At 34.7% G+C, this 19,702-nt stretch overlaps 1 protein-coding gene across 2 annotated transcripts in view; it reads right to left on the bottom strand.

Moving 5' to 3' along the window:
- Window positions 1–2,309: 2,309 nt before the first annotated feature.
- The window catches only part of Macc1 (MET transcriptional regulator MACC1), a 62,997-nt gene continuing 45,604 nt past the window's right edge, over window positions 2,310–19,702 (bottom strand). For both annotated transcript variants that reach the window (XM_048339722.1, XM_048339723.1), the window contains exons 4-5: window positions 16,532–16,720; window positions 2,310–3,389 (exon numbers count right to left, since the gene is read on the bottom strand). In XM_048339722.1, the coding sequence (XP_048195679.1) occupies window positions 3,177–3,389; window positions 16,532–16,720 (402 nt within the window). In that variant the 3' untranslated portion in view covers window positions 2,310–3,176. The remainder of the gene's footprint in view (window positions 3,390–16,531; window positions 16,721–19,702) is intronic.

Genomic DNA, 19,702 nt, shown 5'->3' with positions numbered 1-19,702 from the left:
TCCTACTCAACATGATGGTGTCATTTAATATTTGGATTTTATGATTAAACTTCCCTTTCAATAGGCTATACAGCACCATATAGGAGAAAACTTCATAAAGAAAAGGGAGGAGGAAATTATACATGATATATGTATAAACAGAAAGATCTGCTTTAATAAGAAAAACCTCTAGTGATGCATGTTTTCATACATTATCCTTTTATATTTCAACTCAAATATTCCTTAGGTATTAAACTCACTAAATATGTCATTTGCATTAGCACAATATTAAAATTGTTTTGAGACTTCCCATTTATTGGATTATATACTTTAAAATGTGCTATCTCTATTTCATGTTCTTGTCACATATTCAACACAGTTTACTAGTAATAACTTTCCTCACCTCAGTGCATCCAGTGACACCTTTCTATTCCTTCCAGTAAACCTGCTATCTCTACATTCAAACACATATAATATTGTCTACAACATAGGGCACCAGAGTCTGCTGTTTCCATGTTGGTAGGAACCAATAATAATGTACTACTGAAAGAATCATCTATGAAAACTATGAAGACTTCCAGCAAAGGAAGCAGAGGATCTGTGATATAGATTGAAAAATTGTCACATTGCAAGCTAGGGAATGAATGGATTCATGCATCATTAGATGAAGAGCCTTAAGAATAGAAAGAGCCATATAAGCCTTTTCCACTTTTGAAATGCTCCAAGAAGTTGTAGATTAATAAACTTTGATGATTATATTGATGTCAAGTAGAGTACCTTACTAATTTATTTGACTTCCTGACAAGTACCAAATGTAGTTCATAATTACTAAGTTAATCTTTTCTTATTATGAAAATACACTAGAGCAAGAAAAAATATAAAATTCAGAAAAGAAGAAACAAATTTATATCAAAATACTAGAGTAAGTTAATAACAGAATGTTTAGAAACCACTTAAAATTCCCCTGGTAAGATTTGTTTTACAATCTAAGACAACTTTGTGTGTATTTAAACCATTGTTCCATCCTTAGTAATGTTTTTCATTTTTAAAAACTCTTCTTAAAATCCCCAACCACAATCTAAAAACATGATGAGGTGTAACCTGGATTGATTTATTTAATCTTACTACACTAATGAGCTGACAAGTCCTTTGTCTTCTCACAGCTTGCAGCCTGGAAAAACCCAGTTATGAATTCCATACTGTCCCTTCTCGAAATCCTCTAGTTTTCTGATATGTTAATAGGATTCCGAGAATGTCCAAAAGAAAACAAAAGTGTAGTTTAAAATGGTTATATCCCAAACAAACTAATGAGATGTTTTCCTTTCCTCTAAATTTATTTTCAATTAAAATGAATTCTGTCCTTGAATGTGTGTATGTAACTCCTTGGTGAGGCTGTGGAGAGTTTTTTTTTTTTTTCAATCATCAAATATAAATATTGAATGCCTTAAGGATTTTTCTAAAACTCTCCAATTCAAATTATCCTTGCTAATGCCCAAGGGTGGGTGTATTAAAAGCTCTAAAAAAGATTCTGCTTTTACCTTTTTAGCCAAATGGACATGTTTTATTCAGGATCCCCTAACAAAATCCTTATTCAGCTCATACACATTATCTTTGAGGATGTGTCATTCCTTCCTAAATCTTTGTGGGTTTTAGTCTCTGGTATGGCCTCTTTCCTGTCCACTCTGACTCATCCTTCCTTGTACTCCTTCCCCCAATCTGATCCCTGCATTCCCAAGTGCTTTGGAGAGTTGTAGCACAACTACCTTCGTTTATTGTAACACTGTGATGACTGGTCTTCTTTTAGGCTCATTGTTTCTTCACCAGCAAAAATTTACCAGATACCACATACACACTTATAGGCTGGCTCTTCTATCTCTGCATCTCCAAGCTTCACAGTTGTCTCTCCATCACAGCGATCACTCTAGATGACATTTTATATTTAATGGTATTATATTTTATAGTGTGTCTCTATCACTTACTAATATTGAAGTCCAAGATCATGATTCCCCACACTCCCATTTTAACTTCAAACACCTATGCACCTGCCATTTACTCCATCTGTCAAGTGAAAAATTAAGTGAAGGACCAAATAAACATTGCCAGGCTGCTAGAGGATTGAACATATGGGAAAGCACAGAACACATCTGAATTCTGCCAGGTATCAGCATTTATACTAACTATATTCTCACATTAGCTTTGTTACCTACAAGCTTCTTACATACAAACACACACACACACAAACACACACAGGTGCATGTGCGCATGCACACACACACAGAAGATATGTGTATTTATGTAAGTATGCACAATGATACCATATATTTGTGGCAGTTAAAACTGTTACAATCAACAATGATAAATCAGGCTTGGGCGATTGATGTTGTTTTTAATAACTCTTATTATCTTAAAAAAAATCTCTGTGAGCCAAAGAACTACTTTGCATTTGGATCCTGCAGCTAAAGTCCAAGTTAGGCATAATTAGATAGGTCCCAACATGCTGAAGGAAGTAGATAAAAACTAGGCCCAGGTATGCAGACAACATATTTCTGAAAAGTCATGTATTTCTTGAGGCAATCTTTCAAGACATGTGAAAAGAGATGAACGAGCTTCATTTAAAATGAATAACTACAATTTTGCTGTAAGCTTCAATATTCTTTCTTATTTATTATTCTTTTTACTATTTGAGTACATGGCATGAATTTTGCAAGTGTTTTATTTTACATTGGCTTTGGGTATCTTCTTCAGGCCTTCACTTTCCACATGAAGAATGGGAGTGATATTGGCTAGCAACACCAAGGAATATAAAAGACTATGTCCAGAAAGCTTGCAGTCCTGTGATGGGCTCCTCTCCTTTTCTAGTTTACCAGGAAACTCAGGGTCCCTCTGTCAACTCTTTATACACATACATCTGTGCAATATTATTCTAGTAGTAATCTGTTTTAACCTAAGAAAATTGAAAGTAACTTCAAAAAAGGTCTTGTCTTTGCTTTCTCAGCAATGAAGCCGCTAGTGTTTGCCTTTGAATAAGCCAAGAAGGTGTTTGATTATAAAACCCAACTCTGGATACAATGCAAGGCATTGCTTTCACCAGATTAAAAAATAGCATTTTTTCAAACATAAAGAAAATAAGTACAATACACTTTCTGAGATTCATCTCTTTCAAACATACACACATTTGTCCCCTCTTCGTGCCATTTCTATACTTCCTCAGGTGTAGAGAATGCAGTTACCCTCAAAACTTCTAAGGAATTCACTAATATTAAAGTTCCTGTTAGATCTCTCCACTGTTTGGTCACAGGATTTTTCATTCTGTCTAAAGCTGATTGAAGGTCTTGTAACACATCTCTGTAGCTGTTTCCATAGTGCGAACTCCAGTTATACAGAAAATCATAGGCAGGTTTCCACATCATCTAGAAAGAAAACATATTATTATACTGGAAGAACATGCAGGTAGAACACAGAGAGAGAGAGAGAGAGAGAGAGAGAGAGAGAGAGAGAGAGAGATCAATGCTTCAAAAAGAAAACACAACATTGATAGCCTCTTAAGACCTAAAAGAAAGTAAAATGCAGTTCTACAGGGGCTTATTTGATACCAAAGAAAAACATGTTTTAATAAGTATCATTACCTTGTTATAGACTTGTTTGTATAAAACTAGAGAGATAATTTAAAACAATGACTACAAGTACAGTGGACTACAAGTACAGCCTTTATGTTTCCCCTTTCTTTCTTTTTCTTTCTTTCTTTCTTTCTTTCTTTCTTTCTTTCTTTCTTTCTTTCTTTCTCTCTCTCTCTCTTTCTTCCTTTCTTTCTTTCTTTCTTTCTTTCTTTCTTTCTTTCTTTCTTTCTTTCTTTCTTTCTTTCTTTCTTTCTTTCTTTCTTTCTTTCTTTCTTTCTTTCTTTCTTTCTTTCCTTCTTTCTTTCTTCCTTCCTTTCTTTCTTTCTTTTTTGCCAGACCTGGGCCTTGGACTCAGGGCCTGAGCACTGTCCCTGGCTTCTTTTTGCTCAAGGATAGCACTCTGCCACTTGAGCCACAGCGCCACTTCTGGCCATTTTCTATATATATATGGTGCTGGGGAATCAAACCCAGGGCTAGGCCATATTCCCAGCCCCATCTTTATGTTTCTTAACCCATCATCTGTTCCTCATCACCTTGATGTGGATATAAAATCACTTGAACAATTTTTTTACAATAAATGTGTTATTACTATAAGCTTTTCACTGTCTGAGGGACATTTAAGGTCACAGTAACAACTCTTAGCTGAGTGTGGTGGCACATGCCTGTAATTCCAACTACAAGGGAATCATAGGTAGGAGAATAGAAGTCAGAGGCTACCACAGGCAAAAATCAAGACTCCACATAAACCAACACACTGAAAATTATTAAACAATGGGAGTGAGATGGGGAGAGAATGAGTACATGAAGGGGTTGATTAGTCTAAAATATAATATATCCACACGTGGAATGCCACTGTGAAACTCCTTTGTACAATTAATAATTATTAAATAATGACAGAAAAGTAAAATAGGCTCTGTAGGTAGGGATCATTACCAGTAGGAGGAAGGACAGCCAATGTAGAGGGCAAGAAATGACAAAGTACTTTATATCATGTGTCAGAAGGGAACCATGAAACCTGTTGAAATTATTTAAAAAATGGGTAGAGAGATGATGGAGAGAGTTGGGAAGAGTGGCTTGATTGAGGTACATTATATGCATTTATAGTATCACAATGAAATCCTCTTGTTCAATAAATTTATGCAAATAAATTTTTAAACAAAAAATAAACCCTATCTAGAAAAATAACAAATTAAAAAGAAAGGGGTAGGAGTTTTAGTCAAGTGGTAGAATACTGACCTAGCAAACACAAGGTCCTGGCTTCTAATCACAGTATTACTTAAAAAAAAGTATTAACTCTTACTGTTATGCATGTCTATTCATGTTGAATTTTATGGCACTGCCTATCATAAAAAGGAGCTCTAAAGCTTACTTTCTACATGCAAGTCATACTAGTCAAGCAAGTTTATAAACAAAGAAAAAAGTACCTTGATGATCACAACAAAATACAAACAAAAATGCAAGTTCTTTAATTCTAAAATTGCTTTAATGATTTAAAGTAAATAGTTTGGTCAAAAGAAAGATCAATATTCAATACTTTGTCCCTTTGCTCTTCCTTAACACCTACCTACACCAGTAACATCACCGTTTCCATAGAAATAAATGTGCATCAAAGGAGAATTTCACATGCAAGCACGCATGTAATGGTAACCAAGGCAACGAGGCTCGGGGAGAATGGAGACAAAGGCAGGCTAAATAAGACAAATGAATGAACACACACACACACACACACACACATGCAATTTAAATAATCTTTCCTAAAAAAATAACAAAATGAGCATGCACTAGTAACTGAAAAATTTGGAATATAAACTTTATTACTTACTACTTATTTGAAACTAATTCAGTTGTGATTTTATCATTTTCAAAATATAGGAGGCACAGACTCTGAGCTTAATATTATGCTTAATATTACTGATCTCTTAAAATAGAGCTTCCATGAACAGTAATATCACATGAAGTGGGGCCTTCGGTTAGAATTTTCCTCCTCTAATATTACTGCATAAGTTACCATTAAAGAGGCAAAAATTGAAGACCTAGTTAAGCAAGAGGTTTTATTATACTTTGATTCAATCTGTGTAACAAGCTCACAGAGAAATTATCTAAATTGGTATTCCTAGGAAGGCATGAATACCCCTACCCTCAATTATGACAAGCTCAGTTCTACAAAGTAGTGAGTAAAAGAATTATAAAAATTAAATCATGTCATGGTAGATACTATAGCAGCAAAAATCATCTCAGTGTTTGGTATCTGAGCTTTACCCTCACAAGCCCTATTTACAGAGAATTATGCCCTCTGCTCAAGTAACATGTGATGAGCATGTGCTCCCATTTATCTCTGTAGACTTATATTGAAAGCAAACTTCCTGAAGTATGGATTGGCACTAGTAGACTAGCAATGGAAGGTAGAGACATTTATTAGAAGCTTTCTGCCAGACTCAGTCTTGGCTCTTACTTTCCAGATGTGATACAAAGCACTAAATGAACAAATAATTTTCCTATCTGTACAGGCTCTGAGACTTATGTTCCACATTGTACACACTAAAAAGTCTCAGATGCTCAACCAATTGGTACACTATTCTTTAATTTCTCATATACTATTTCGAATAATGATACTATAGCTATTCTAAGACAGTCCTGAATCTCTTTGTGATTAAGTCTTGTAAGAAACTTGAAATGTATCTGAAAATATTATTGATAAACAAGAGCTAACAGGATTTCAGCAACAAGACAATGCCATAGTAGATTATCATAAAATATTTAAAAAATATGTTAAGAATTTCAAATGGGTAATGTGAGAGCATTCACTTTTCCTTTATACTCAAAAGTAGTAAAAATGGTTTCCATTAATTTTCCTAGGTACAAACTCTGAGTCATAAATCTTGTCACAGCTCTGTGGACTACTATCTATAAAAGAACCCTGAATCACATTCAATCATGATGAAGTAGAATATGTACCCGTAATACATAACTAGAGACTACAGACTCAGGAAAGATCCAGTGGTACATCTATTCTGAACAGCAGCAGAGTACCCACAAGCCCCATTTACTGCCTGTGTAATCATGAAGCTAGCTCTTATAATTCAGAGACATTTGCATAGATATTTGGGTTTAGAATCCTGCGTCTGGTTCCCTAAGGAAGACTCTAGAAAGTATAAATACTCACCAGTAATAATCAGAAATGCAAGGAAGGACATTTCCTTGAAGTCATTTGATATCCCCGAAGTCAAAATCACAATCTATACAGAAATGGGTAGAATAGTTTCCACTAAAATCCTAGCATATTTGGGATCCTTTTTTTCTTGTTTATCTTGCATCAAACTAAACTCACATATTTCTTGTGTAAACTTTGACCCCACTACATAAAATCATTGGTGGTTTTCAGGTGGTAATTACTATTAGAGAAGACATAAAGTGAATATGTTCAAAATACATCGTTATTCTTTAACTATCTTATTTATTAAATAAAAACTTAGTGCCTACCACTACCAGAAATTTTGTTGTAGCAGGAAATAAAATGAAGACCCTTGCTCTGTGTGTGCATGCATGTGTGTGTGTGTGTGTGTGTGTGTGTGTGTGTGTGTGTATGTGTTATGTTAGTACTGGGGCTTGAACTTGAGGCCTTGAGCAATTGCTTGACCTTTTCTTTGTTTTGATCAACCCTGACATGATACCACTTGAGCCACACCCTACTTCTAAATTTTTGCTGGTTAACTGGAGATAAAAATCTTAGGAACATTTCTCCCCAGCTGGTTTTCAAACAGCATCCTCAAATCTCAGTCTCTTTAACAGCTAGGGTTAGTGACCAGCCACTAGCACTCATTTTTTTTTTTTTTTTTGCTTTTAGAGGCGAATAGCCTAGAAAAAAAGAAATATTTACACAAATACTGGCACAGTTTGTGTGGAAAGGATTTGATAATTAACAACAGATTAAAAAGGAAAGCCAAAATTACTAGCATGGTTTAAACAGTATGAAGAGAAAATTGTCTTTCCACTGAGCAAGAGCCCTAATACTGTAACATAAAGAACATAGGGTATGGTGACACAACCTTGTGTTCACATCCAACTTCCACTACCTATTGGATAGGTCACATTGAAAAACTGAGTCAACTGAGCTTTGAGTTTTTACAATCTACAAAACATAGATAATATTTCCTAAGTCCTAAGTGAGTATTACGAAATGTCCAATATATAATTTTCATGTAATACTTTTTTAAAGTATTTGGAGGAAAGTTAGCAATTTTTTTGGATGGGGGAAGATAGGGAGCCTAGTTTTAGCTCTACTGAGTTTCGAGCTCTATTTAGTTTAGCTGTAGTGAGTAGAGCTAAAAGTAGAGGAAAAATGGGGTGGGCAGATTATCTGATGAAACTGAAAGAGGGAGTTGACCTTTAGAGAGTCAAAGGTCAAACATCATTTCAGTTATAGTAATGGAGAAAAATCTATTGAGTTAAAGAAATTGCAGCAGAAGAAAATAAAGGGATGAAAATATACATTTCAACTACATCTGGAATTAGTGGATGCAGTAAGATACAGAGGCTATGAAGCAATAAGGGAAATCAGAGTCAGTGATAGGAAGTAGAAGAAATGCTAGAGACTCATAGCTTTCCCCGAAGGCCCTCAGTGACTTGCTGGAACTGGCTCCAGAGCCCCTCACAGATGATGGTGTTCAGTGACAAATTAGACATGAAAAATCATCCCGGATTGGAGTACATACACCAGGAAGTTAACTAGGGCTATAACTTAGGGTTTTGTTTTTTTTTCCAGTGTTGAACATAGTACCATGCTGCAAGCAAAGGACTACAACACACGACATCAGGGAATCTAGTTGGCAGGCTTTTGGTAACTTTGGAGAAGGCAGTTTGGAAAGTGCAGTAATGGTAGATTATAGGTATGAAGAATATATATGACATGTGGATTCAAGTCTAAATATCTATACTTCTACTTCATCAGCATTTCCTATTTTAATTTGTTCTAGTTTTTCTTATGAAAGTGAATATATGCTGTCAAAGGCAAAAGCACAAGAGATAACTTGCACATTAACTCTGTGAAATTCTGTCCAGAAAAAAATATACTAGAAAGGTCACAAAAGAGTCTACATTTTGCAATAAATTACAGGGGAAAGAATTATTTATGGACATGTTTAAACAGGTGAAATAAGTAAAATAAATAATTATCTTTCTGGGTTGAGTTATGTTTCATTTTACAAAGGCTGGAAACATATTGCAGTCTACCAAGATCTCTTCCAATGTTTTATTATCTATTTGGTGCTTTAAAAAATTTTTCTTCCACCCTTGTTTAATGTTATGATTAAGGTAAATTGTGAACTTTGGCTTCAGCAAAGCAAAAAGAAGGAATGGCCTCCAAGAATTTGTGCTGGATTATTCTAATCACACAGCACTTAATCTCAGCCTTCTCATTTCTATCACAAATAATTGATAGATAGTCTGCATGTCGTTTTGCTTCTACTGCTACATTTCTTCATGTTTACCTTATAGTTTTCTGCGTTAATCTTTTGAATAGGAAGCATAGTCTGATAAAAACACAGGGTTAATTTCTTTTTTTTTTCAAATTTTTATTATCAAACTGATGTACAGAGAGGTTACAGTTTCATACGTTAGGCATTGGATACATTTCTTGTACTGTTTGTTACCTTGTCCCTCATACCCCCCTCTCTCCTCCCCCTTTCCTTCCCCCCCCCCCCCCCCCCGAGGTGTTCAGTTCACTTACACCAAACAGTTTTGCAAGTATTGCTTTTGTAGTTGTCTTTTTTTACCCACAGGGTTAATTTCTCATCTATGTATTTTGATCTCTTTACATACCTACCACATTACCCAATCTCTCACATGTAACCATTTTCCTAAGGCCTGAGCCTTAGGAACAAATATGTGTGGAAATATGTGTGGAACAAATATGTCTTTCCTTTGTTTTATCTACTCAGTATTAGAGGAGAAAAAAACAATAGAGGAGCAATGAAAAACATAATATATAGAATGCTAAAGAGAAATGAAATAGTAGATACTAAAAGGTAAAGCTTCCCGAATTTAGAGTGTTTATTCCTGGAAGGTAATAAGAATCATTAGATGATGCACTACATGGTGAGCAAAAGTGATTCACATTTGAGCAAAGCATTTCAGGTTTCTTTTTTAGCTCTTAAAATAGGAGTAGCATAAAGAATGTAATTGATTTTAACTACTTCTGGATAATTATATTTACCACAAATGAGAATTAATAATCCACCTGATTTTCTCATAAAATTACTAGGCGCAGTGTAAGTACCAGTCGCTGAAGAAGTATTAGGACTTTTTCCTTTTTAATGACTATTACATGTGTGCTGTCTTCAGTTCATTTAGAGTAGCCTGGTAGGGCTTAATATCTCAAATAATTAGTACCTCCATAAGAAGAAAGGCAACTAACACATGAGGGGTCCCTATTTTCTCAGGAGGGAAATAGTGCTTGGTTAATATTTGATGTAGGCTTCTCTAAGAAAAGTGTGCTTGGGACAGTCATATAAGTTCAATAAAAAAAATACCACTTGGAACAAGTGAAGCATGAACCACATTAAGAGAGTTGCTTAACCACAGAAGGCAAGCACAATTCTTTCCTGGATTATCTGCTGAAACCAAGATAACATTGTTTTCATGAAGACATGTTAAATTGAAACCCCTTTTTACAACTATTTAAAAATAATTTTTAAGTCCAGCATCACAGGGAGACTAGCCAACTCCTAGACAGGAGTCCTCATTGCTTTCTTCTTAGTAATACCCACTTACCTTCACAAATTTTTTGTTGGTAGGGAAACCTGAATGTCAAAATTTGGAGAAACTGAGTTTCTATAATCCAATTTCTTTAGGTAAACATTAAATCAAGTTAATGGAAATACAGTGGTAAGAGCTTTAGAGGATTTAAAAGCACACGTTTAGGTTATAATTTACACCATTGACCATACAGCGCTGGGATCTGCAGTAGGCTATAGAAATTTTTTTTTTTGGATTTGATTTTCCTCTCCTGTCAAAAGGGGAAAAAGTATTTTCAATGCCAAAGAAGCATTAAGCACATAAAGGAACAGATGTAAAAATTCCCAAAGTACATTAGGTGCTCAAATGAATTTGATATTTTAGTAACAATCTACAATCAAATATCCAAGGAAATAATCCAGATGTCTAAGTAATACATTTAGTACCATTTCACCAAAGTATTGACCCAAATTTCTTTTGTTACCAAGTGATTTTTAAAATTAGTATCAATTATTTGTACAAGAGTATTTCATTTTGACCTGTCCATGTACACATACAAGGTATCTTGATCAAACTCACCCCACCTGCACACTCTGCCTAAATCCCTGCCTGAATCAGTCTCAAGTAGTAGGTCTGGTTTAGGTCTTATACTTAACTAGATTTTGGTTTTCTAAAATCCCTTATTGTTTGTGTTCCCTAGTAATATATCTTAATAAAGAAAATCTAAAATATCTAAAAAATGAACGTTTTATCACATGTAAATATATTTAAAACACTAAACATTAAATACACTTAAGTATTTAACATCATATGATTATTATTTCTATTTGATTTTCAGTATGTAACTTGACATGTGATTCAGAGTTAAAGGAGGGTAAGAGAGATACAATGTGTTTACTCCACAAATTTGAATACAATGCCTTTGATTTCTTTTTTTCTTCCATCCCTTGAAAAAAGGAAGTATCATTTTGAAATTGAATATTACAGTAACAAATTAAGAACTGTGTAAAGTGGATGATGGTAATCTAAGCAATATTATTGTGCCAAATATCCAATTCAAATATTAAAAGATTAGAGATGTTCTATACACTTTACTACTGATAAATGTATTTCCACACAATGCTTCCTAGTAAGAAGTTGCAAGTATATGTCCCACTGCAAAACAACAGCACTCAAAGGCTTAAGTAATAAGATTTAAACAGAACCAGGCTCAGAGACAAACCTGGACAATACAGCATCCCTGTACACAAAGTTCAAAAGTTGCCATGTAATCCAGAAAACCGTAAGAACCTAAGGGCATTCTTGTACTTTTGCAAGAGATATTTTCAAAGAACATTAGATATTGTTAAGCCCATTAGGAAAAGCTAATCAGCTAAGACCTTTTCTAATTTTTTCCATGCATTACCAGTCTTCTGATTTCTCAGGAAAGAAACATTGACATCGCTGATGGCATTTTCTTCTCTATGTTCTTTCCCAGTGATATGAATAAAAGTTACCATATTTATTCTGTTTTTCCAAGAAACATTCATTGTCATATAGTTCCTAAAGTCACCTCTTTCTCTATATCACAATAATACATATGATTTATTTAGTGGTTACAATTCACCAATATTTCATATGTATATTTAATTTGATCTTCTAATATCTGATAAGTCAGATAGTTAGGGCATATTCATAAACAAGGACAGAGTAAAGCCACTGGTACTACCATGTTCATCACTGCACTATTCACATACCCAAGGTATGGAATCAGCCCAAATGCCCTCAGTGGATGAATGGATTAAGAAAATGTGGCATCTATAAAAAATGGAATTTTACTTATCCATTAGAAAGAATGACATTGTACCATTCATAAGGAAATAGAAAGACTTGGAAAAATTATATTAAATGAAATAAGTCAGACCTAGAAAACCAAAGGCTGCATGGCTTCTCTCATTTGTGTCAGCTAGAATGAGCCTGTAAGTTACAAGTAATCACATTGAGTGGTATGCAAGTGGCTACAAATGAGTTATTTGAAGTATAGTAGATCCTATGGAGAGCTCAACTAGTGTAATTGTTTAGAAAGACAAAGTCAAATCCCAACAAATAAGCACCAGGAAATGAGTACTTGCAAAAGGTGGTGGGGTGGCAGGGGTGGGGGGGAATGCTGAGATGAATGAAGTGGTGGAGGAGAAGGCAGTCAAGAATTTATTTTACAGACCACAAAATTAATAAAAGTAAATAAGGTGTGGGCCAAAGAGGGATGAGAATGTTGAAAGGGGTGACACTGGTCAAGATGCATTATATTTACAAACTGCTTTGTTAAATGGCACCTCCTTTGTATAACTACATAAAGAGAATAAAATACTTTTAAAAATTAAAGATATAATAAAGCTTTTAGGAAAGTCACACAACTTCCACACGATCCTAGGGCTAAAAAATGGTACCATTGGAATAGGAGTCCAGATGAGGAAGCTATCCTTCTGTGTTGTGGATGACTCTCCTCCATTCGTGTCAACATAAGCACTCACCATTCCTCCCAGTAGGTAGTAAGGCAAATTCTCCTCTAGCCCACTCTTCTCTTTAAAGGCCTCTAGAACTTAAAACTAAGAACACAGAACTCTCCTACTCCTCTCCAAGTGTTCTCCATCCTTTGGGACTAGAATACATCTCTTGAATACCTCTGTCCACTTTTATCTATTTCTAAAAGGGCTTATTATTAGCTTAGCATAAGTGGTTTACCACCATGCTTAAGATAACACTAATGCCCTTCAACACTAATTGTTCCTAGAAAATACCAAAGGTAATTCAATTTTTCACTAGTTCAATGGTGCCACAAAACAAACTGAAGATATACATTGCTAATTGTGACTATGTTCAGGAGAGTGGCTTCTGAGTAGGCAAAAATACTATGATTACATAACCTGGCTTCATTGAGCCCCCACGTGGAGTGAGAAAAGGAGGCAGATCATTGAGGCCAGCCAGATAAACCACTCTATAGGAAACTGTAGTGCCAACAGATGAAGTGGAGACCAGTGGGTTGAGATACTTTAAAGTGGAAAGTTGACCTTTAGTGTTGTTAGTAGATACAAGTCCTCTGTAAGACCGAATGAGCTAGAGCCAATGCGAGAGTTGTACAAAAATCCTGTCATCAATGATAATAATCCCCAAAGGACTAAGTAAAGATCACCCACTTCAGGACTATAAATATTTTAGCCTTGAAGTCCCCATAATTTCCCCATGCAAAATCTATTTTTTAAAAAGTGAGATATTTTAAAAAATAATTTTTTGGTATTTTTATATTAAGTACATAAATTATCTTCAGGAAAACTCCAATGACTATGTACTAACTTGTGAAGTAAAACCTTGCAAGAGTCACATCTTTGTATCTCACAAACATTGTTTCCAAAAGAAATACTCTGAAAATTGTATTTGCTTATAATCTCATTGTAAGTTTGTAGTTTTTTTTGTAGGAATGATAACTCTAGAATAGTTGAGTATGATTTCTTAAGATTTAATTTGGGGAGATGGTTAATTTAACATTCTTGAAAATCTCCACTGAAAGATTTTTTCTTCACATTAGCGAAGAATGTGAAAGGATAAAAAAAAAATCTCCAAGCAAAACTGGAAAAGACATACTATCAATATTCCCTATTATTTACTCAGTTTTGTTTGAAGTTATCCAGACAAAAGTTGTTAGCATTGTAACATGGCTTAAAAGGGGACAAGGAAAGCAAGAAGTGAGTAATGAAAGAGCTCTAAGCCCTAGCTGCTCAATGTAGAGGCTCACCATATTGAACTTGGAGCATGGCCTTCTAACCCTATAGAATAAGACAGGTTAGCAAATACTTCTACATTGACCATCATATTTGTGTATCCTCTTCAAGTGTTTGTTGAAAGACTGGTGTTTGCAAGCAAAGTCATATTTGTAATATTCTAGGAAGAGTGCCTTATACAGACAAGTGTCAGATCACTCTCTGTTCAATAGATTACAAGCAGAACTAAGAGACAGAAGTTAAAAAAAGAGTGTAGCCTAACCATAGGCCCCAACACACATGCAAGAACACTTTTGGGAACTAGTGTGCCCTGAGAGAGAGGAGAGAAAAGCAGCACAAGGTTTACTGAACAAGGGTCTCTTTCCTGCCCTAAGGCCAACTTCCTCCTTCTGCACTTCTGCTCCCAGTTCAAATGGTATATTTTGAAATCAACTACTTAATTTGTAAATTGATCATGTTTTAAAATACTTCAGAAGAGAAAGCAATTATAAAACTGCATTTTTAGGAGAATGTAAGTCAGCATGCATTATTCTTTAAATAGACTAATAGGTATGTATTTTACTGGTTATTTAGAAGAGTTTTAGAATCATATGTCATAGATTTTTCTAAGTATTTAATAAGGTGGACCAGAGTAATGACTGTATTAATCAAAACAAATCAAATTATAGCACCATGAAAAACATCCAGGGGATTTCCTTTATGCTTCAGAATAGTTCTCAGCCTCCAGCATAGAAGTAGTTATTTATTATTTGGGCTGTGTAAAAGTAAATAATGGAAAAGTAGGCTTTTTTTCCCTTCCATCAAGATTGGGGGAAGATAAACTACAACCACAATTTGTGAGAATCCAGATGGATTAAGAAGGCTGCTAGAACAGCTTGCCCTCTCAAAGCTATCAACTAAGTCTTTAAAATTCAGCACTTATCAAGAAAAAAATAAGCTTTCAATTGGATAGTTTTTTTAATGGGTTAACTGAAATTTCTAACTCAGAACACATAATGTGGTTCTCATCTCCTTCTTCAGTGTCTCTTCTACTTCATCTTCATTCAGATAATGCTTGTGTCTATTTTGTACACTGTGTTCAGAGCTGTTGTACGTTCAATTGTAGGTTGCCATGCCCTTCAAAGTTTGTAGACATCACTGTAGCCTATGAGAGGGATAGGTGCTAAGTCTCCAGCCGCTTCTGGCTAGAGAGTCATGCTTTAAGCAGGTCTTGTTGAAGGCCCAGGCTTCCAGCCAAATGGCCTGCCTGCTGATACTTCCTGCAGCTGCTGGGTTTCAGCTGACTTGGTTTGATGCTTCACTCATCATTGAAAGGCTGCTTTGTCCTGTTCACCCACCTGGTATAGTTACTACAGCGGAGGAAAATTCTCAAAAATCCTAGCATCCAATCCATGCCTCAAAAGGATGTTAAGAACATAGCTTTTGTTTTTACCAAGTAAAAATTGTCTGAAATGTAAACATTGTGAAAATGCTTTCAATTAAAATATACAGAACCTTTCAAGAACTATTTTTATACCTTATATATTTTATGGAATGTTTTTTTATTTTCAATGTTCATAATGTATGTTTATTTTTATTATTTCATTTTTATTTAAATTAATGAAAATGGTTTCTCATTGCTGTGAGTGCTAGATTGTTAGAATATGGACAAACAGTATTTGCATAGTAGATATTTACATTGTAATTCTGTACAAGATATCAATAGGTCTTACTTTATGAAAAATCGTAGAAAAAATACTGAACTCTCGAGCATCTGTCTCTAGTATCAGTGGCTCCACATCAGCCGCCATCTTTGTGTTCCTTGTCCATCACACATGACTAACTGAATACTGGAAGCCTGTAAGTTCTAATTACTGTATCTTCATTCCTTGTCTTGACTTTTTTCAAAAGCTTCCTTTCAAAATTAACTGTCAGATGATATAAGCTATTAATGCCCCGTCTTCTATTTTTTAAAAAAGCGATTTTATTATCTGTAAGTAGTTGTACAAAGGAGTTGCCATTCAATAAAACAGTTTATGAATACAACAAATCTTGTTCAGTATCCTCATCCAACCTCCTAACCTACCCCTTATCTCATTATTCTTAATTTTGTAAGATATACTTTGAATTTTTGACTGCATTCTCCCACCTTCTTCTCTTTAATTTGTCTTGCCCTGACTTCCTATCAACCCATTTTGACCAACTAACCTGAAAGAAGCTATGTTAATATAAAACCCAACAGGACAAATGTCAGTGTATTAAAACAGCCTTCCATGCCTTCTACAGTGTGCATATTATTATTTTTGTTATTTTAGATAGTCTTGAAGTGTTCTCAAGGGTAGTCACTTCAGGTAGTAGATGTTTGTGGACACACTCCAATTAATCCACCCATGTGGTCCAGGCTTGAATACATTTCTTTGCTTGGTCTGCAATGTTTCACCATTGAACTAGACATAACACAGATCTTACCTCTACAGAAACATCTCCAGTTCTGCCACGGTGGGGAATTTCATAGGCCTCCATCTGTTGTTTTGTGAGCCGTACAACCTTCTCAGCAAGTTCTCTCCAGCCCTTTCCAAGTTTGACAGCTGAAGTCAGAATAACAGCCTCCTGGATGAGTTGTGCCACTAACCCTTGGCAATCCATCTTGAGCAGACCCTGAGATAGCAATTATATATCATAGTGAAAAGCAAGTCATTTTGGCTTTTCATTAAGTACTCCAAAAATTGGAGTCCTTTATATTTTCTCCAGCATATAACTGGGTTTTCTCAAACTCAAAATATTGGCTTAATTATCGGAAAATTACACAAGCCAAGGATGGTAGATATAACTAAACCAGAAATAGGGAATATTTAGGACAAAATCAATGGTTAATTATGGAATTTTAGGTTAAGCCACTCAACTAATATGCATCTTGATCTCTTCAATTATAAAAAAGAAAGGTTTTACCACTTCTTGGGTTAGGAAAGAAACTTGTTCTTTGGTTCCTTCTTCAAGAAGGCCATTAGGCAAAGCTAAAAGGAATATTCAATACTCTCATCTTTTTTTTTCTATCAAGTTAAAACCTGTATGGTTCTGAAAAAGGAATATAGATGCAAACGAAGAGTTAGAAACAGGAAGCATACGTATAAGCAATAAACATTAGGTAGAGTGCCAGCTGTGAGCAAGCAAGTAGAGAGCACAAAGCCCCACATTCAAACCCTGGTACTGGCAAAATTAAGTAAAGAGACTTCAAAATGTAAAAAAAAAAAAAAAAAAAGGAGAAAAGTGAACTGTACACTTCCACAGATATTGTGACACTGCAGCAGTTGATAATCTATGAGTCTGTGGTAATTAGTAATACACAAGAAATAATTCTTCTCACTAGAGGACTGACAAGTGCTATGTGTATGTGTGCATGTGTGTGTGCATGTGTGTGCGTGTGAAGAATGAGAACACTAGTAGTGGTGCACATTATTCTAAGCTTCACTAAAACATGATTTAAAATTAGAATCATGCATATTGAATAAGACTATGACACACCTTCAATTGAACAAAATTATTGGTGTTTATGCATTTTAAAACAACCACCTAATTTTCTTACCACTAATGTAATTGTGTTATATACACACAAGGTATTAAAGATAAAACCACATTTGCAGTGCAAAACAGAAAGCTATCAGAGTCTTTCTTCCTTTATACAGCATCTGGACTTTGTCATTCACTGTGCCTGTCAAATGAGTCTAGAAGTTTCTGTTTTATCTTGAGTATATTTCAGAGGTAATTATATCTGGTTATACTTAACTGTTCAAATTAGCAAATAAATCTGATAATAGTACCTGAAAATGTTCTACCTTCCAATATAAAACAATAAGTAAAAAACTAATGACCAAGAAAGACAACTATTGAAGTCCTTAGATTATTTATTGTCCATGATATATAAAGTTAGAAGGATTACATATGGTCTTTATACAGTGACCATAAGATTCCCACACTTATACTAGGGAGTTATGGCCCCAGTGAGAAGCAATACTAATCCAGCACGTACTAAAGGCGGTCACAGTACTTTTAGGTGGCTTTACTACTGCATAGAGTCATTTCTTCCTTTAGGGTATCAAAATCAGCACTTGGAATCATAAAACCCGAGTTTAAAATTCATATCCCCACAAATATAGACTTCATATGCTTAATTCAATATCTCTACTTAATTATTTTTAATGTGGATATGAAGGTAATACCACTCTTCTAATTCTGTGAAATAAAATAAAGTTCAAACCAGAAGCAAAAAGGCTTTACAGAGTTTCAAAATGTTTACTTTTATACAAGTAAAGTTTCAAAGAGACAGCTCTTTATCCCATGCTCAATTGTCATTCTGCCAGGTAGTCAGGCCTAAAACTCCCCATACAGAAGTCCTACAGCTCCACTTAGGAAGAATGTGAGTTCGGGGCCCCCAGTGGAATCTGATCTCCATCAGCATCAGCTACTCAAGCCAAAAAGTTGAAATATGATCAAGCTTAAACTTTCAGATCACCAGGACAATATAACTTTTGTCCAGCCACCAAGAAAACAAAGAATGCAATTCCAATGTCAATGTTTTATGGATACATGTTGAAAGTGAGTTGTATAAACTAATGAGCTACTGCAAAATGAATGTTCAGCTTGCACCAAGTAGAGGAGCTTTTAGCATTCAGTAGCCACAAGACCAGATTTAGTTAAAAAAAAAAATAGCCATGCCAAAATGAATCTGTCCACTCACCAAAAGGATATTGGGCTTATAAAGTTTAACTCCTTTTGGTGTCATAATACTCATTGAAAGAGAGGAAATTATTTTATATATTTATATCTTTAACATGTAAATTATTGTTAGTATCACAGATTAAATTCCTTCTCCAATTTTTCTTCCTGTTTGAAACCTGATTAAAACTTTACTCCTCTACATCATCCTGTCTCATCTCACTTATCTTCTACAAGGCACAGTTTTTCACAGATATAATGCTAACATACACAATAAAGTTTTTATTCAGCACACATACAAATATACAACTTTATTTCACCCAAGTATTTGCTAGTAGCCAGAAAGTATTATAGTTATTACCTAAACATTAATATTCCAATGATTATTAGATATCTGGTAATTATATTTTGAATACCATAACAAATTTCTACTTTTATAATGATAAAACAATTCTTTATAACTTTCCACTAAGCCATCCACTGGGTAAACCCTATGGCGAAAAATACTGACCCCGAGATTCTCAATAAAATTTTAGGATTAAGAAGAGAATTGACAATATCATAGCCTGCATTGTGATATATACCATTCAGAAGAATATTAAATTCCAAACAATGCATACTGATATATTAGAAGAAAGTGCAGCTAAATAAAATGTGGACCTCCAAGAATGGCAAGGATACTTTTAAGTTTGCTCTTATTTAATTATATGGAAGTTCTCTGATGTTTTAAGAGCTATCTAAACATTTGAAAAAGGAAGAGAAAATGTCTCCCAAGTTTTAAACCCAGAACAAATAGAATCTTTAATCTTAGCCTCTTTAGAAGTAATCCTCAAGGGCCTCTTTTCTGAGGAAATAAAAATTGAATCTCAAATCTGAGTATCCAATTGCATGATATTGTAGGAAAAGTTCTCACTGTAAAAAATCTTC

Source organism: Perognathus longimembris, chromosome 2 (assembly GCF_023159225.1).
Source record: "Perognathus longimembris pacificus isolate PPM17 chromosome 2, ASM2315922v1, whole genome shotgun sequence".
NCBI classification, from domain to species: domain Eukaryota; kingdom Metazoa; phylum Chordata; class Mammalia; order Rodentia; family Heteromyidae; genus Perognathus; species Perognathus longimembris.
The sequence above is the reverse complement of the archived record's forward strand: the minus strand, read 5'-3'. Positions and strand labels throughout refer to the sequence as shown.